We start from the raw sequence: 1,780 nt of genomic DNA, 5'->3' as shown, positions 1-1,780 counted from the left end.
TCTAACATAAACCTAACCATGAAAGCTTCCCATTGCAATGACATTAATACAAAAAAAAAACATAAATACTTAAAACTAAGGGGATGGTGAGGGGGTGATCATCTCCTCCGGCTCCATGTTGAGCCGCTCCACAATAGCCCGTAAAAAATGACCAATCCGCCAAAGTTCGCGGTGGACATGCTCCCGGTCCTGCCCCAGTCCATAGAAGAGGTGGTTGAAGTCGTTATGGAGGATGAGAAGGTCATAGTTACGGTTGGTTCTCCTTCTAGGTCTCAAAGGAATGCCTGACATCTTTTCAATTAAATTTGATTTTGAGTTGATGAAGATGAATTTTGGGTGGATTAGATGGGTGTTTATATAGACCGAAATTGAACTCTTTGGTCTTCCCGTACTTTGGTTGGTAGACGTGTGAATGGTTGAAATCAAAGAAAGGTAGCGTATACCCAATCGACGCAACGTCTGATTGGACGTGCCGCAGCTTTTTTGAGGTGTAATAAATGCTCAACTGTTCACATCTGCCCCTTTGAATATTTAAGGTTTTTAATAGACTGTATATGAGATCGATTATATATCATGTATTCAATAAAGAATAAAAGAAATAGACCGGACACATAATATATGCAATACTATAAAAAGGTCGATAATAGACAAAGAGTTAAGTCGATAAATCTGGCATTAATCAGACAACTGAAGGGTAGTCAAAATACATACACTGCCATGATTTACAAAAACACAAATTCATACAAGACTAACTACGATTTATTGTTGTTACAAGTGGTTCTCTTATGCCCGGGTCTCTTGTACAATGAACACTTGTTCCTCCTCTTTGACTTGAAAGTCTCGCTCATGCCCTTAACGTATTTTTTGTCTTCCTTTCGGGCTTGGTGACCACGAGTGGTGAAATAATGTTCACGTCTAGCAATTCTTGTGGCACACACCATTTGGACTCCAAAGGGACAACATTAATTGATTCTGAATACGCAAGGAGGTACTCTTCCACTTTATACAGGGGCGAAGAGTAATCATAGACTCTCAAACCATAATTATCACCCTGCTTCAATCGCAAAGCGGCCATCGCGTGATCGCATGGTATTTTGACCAGGTCAAACTTTCTGCACGAACAAGACCTTTCCAGTAGGTCGACTTTGGCCGTAGAGCCACTTCCAAACACAATGTATTGTCTTTCGTCTCCGCTTATGTTATCCACATAGAAGGAGTTGCCCTCGCTCATGTTATCATTTAAGATCTTTTCGACGGTGGAAAAAAATTTGTTATCCTTACATTTGAGGACGTAGGCTCGCCTCTCCCTAAATATTTCACCAAACCTCTTGACAATCGAATTGAATATAAATGCCACGGGGTACTCTCTTTTGGCAATCAATATAGCGTTCACTGACTCTGCAATATTTGTGGTCATCACGTCAAACCTATTGCCGGGAAAATATGCCCTGCTCCATTTTTCAAAACCAAACTCATGCTCGCTCATCCTCCGAATCTCGCTACTGTCTGGACCCTTTTCTTAGTGATACATGTTCACACACAGCGATGCAATGACTTTAGATGAGATTTTCCTATGGCAGCGGTTGGTGTATTCGATGTCGTAATTGTGATCGCCGACATATTTATAGATGACAAATCTGTCCGTACATTCATACTTCTTCGCCCGCAACATCCACCCGCAGCTAGGACAAACACATTTCACCTTGAGGAATTTACTGCAGCTCTTCAACATAGCATAATCAAAAGAATTTCTCCCAGGTGCGACGTCCAGTAATAATTT

At 41.1% G+C, this 1,780-nt stretch overlaps 1 protein-coding gene across 1 annotated transcript; it reads right to left on the bottom strand.

Moving 5' to 3' along the window:
- Positions 1–844: 844 nt before the first annotated feature.
- LOC124894068 lies at positions 845–1,486 on the bottom strand. Its single transcript, XM_047404818.1, has one exon. It carries the CDS (start codon positions 1,484–1,486, stop codon positions 845–847), a length of 642 nt encoding a protein of 213 aa, XP_047260774.1.
- Positions 1,487–1,780: the final 294 nt, after the last annotated feature.

The sequence above is a fragment of the Capsicum annuum genome, unplaced genomic scaffold, assembly GCF_002878395.1.
Source record: "Capsicum annuum cultivar UCD-10X-F1 unplaced genomic scaffold, UCD10Xv1.1 ctg69055, whole genome shotgun sequence".
Classification (NCBI taxonomy): domain Eukaryota; kingdom Viridiplantae; phylum Streptophyta; class Magnoliopsida; order Solanales; family Solanaceae; genus Capsicum; species Capsicum annuum.
This window is presented reverse-complemented; position numbering and strand designations above follow the sequence as displayed.

Excerpts from the sequence above, each read along its gene's own strand:
- LOC124894068 (XM_047404818.1), bottom strand. The coding sequence starts at position 1,486 with ATGAGCGAGCATGAGTTTGGTTTTGAAAAATGGAGCAGGGCATATTTT.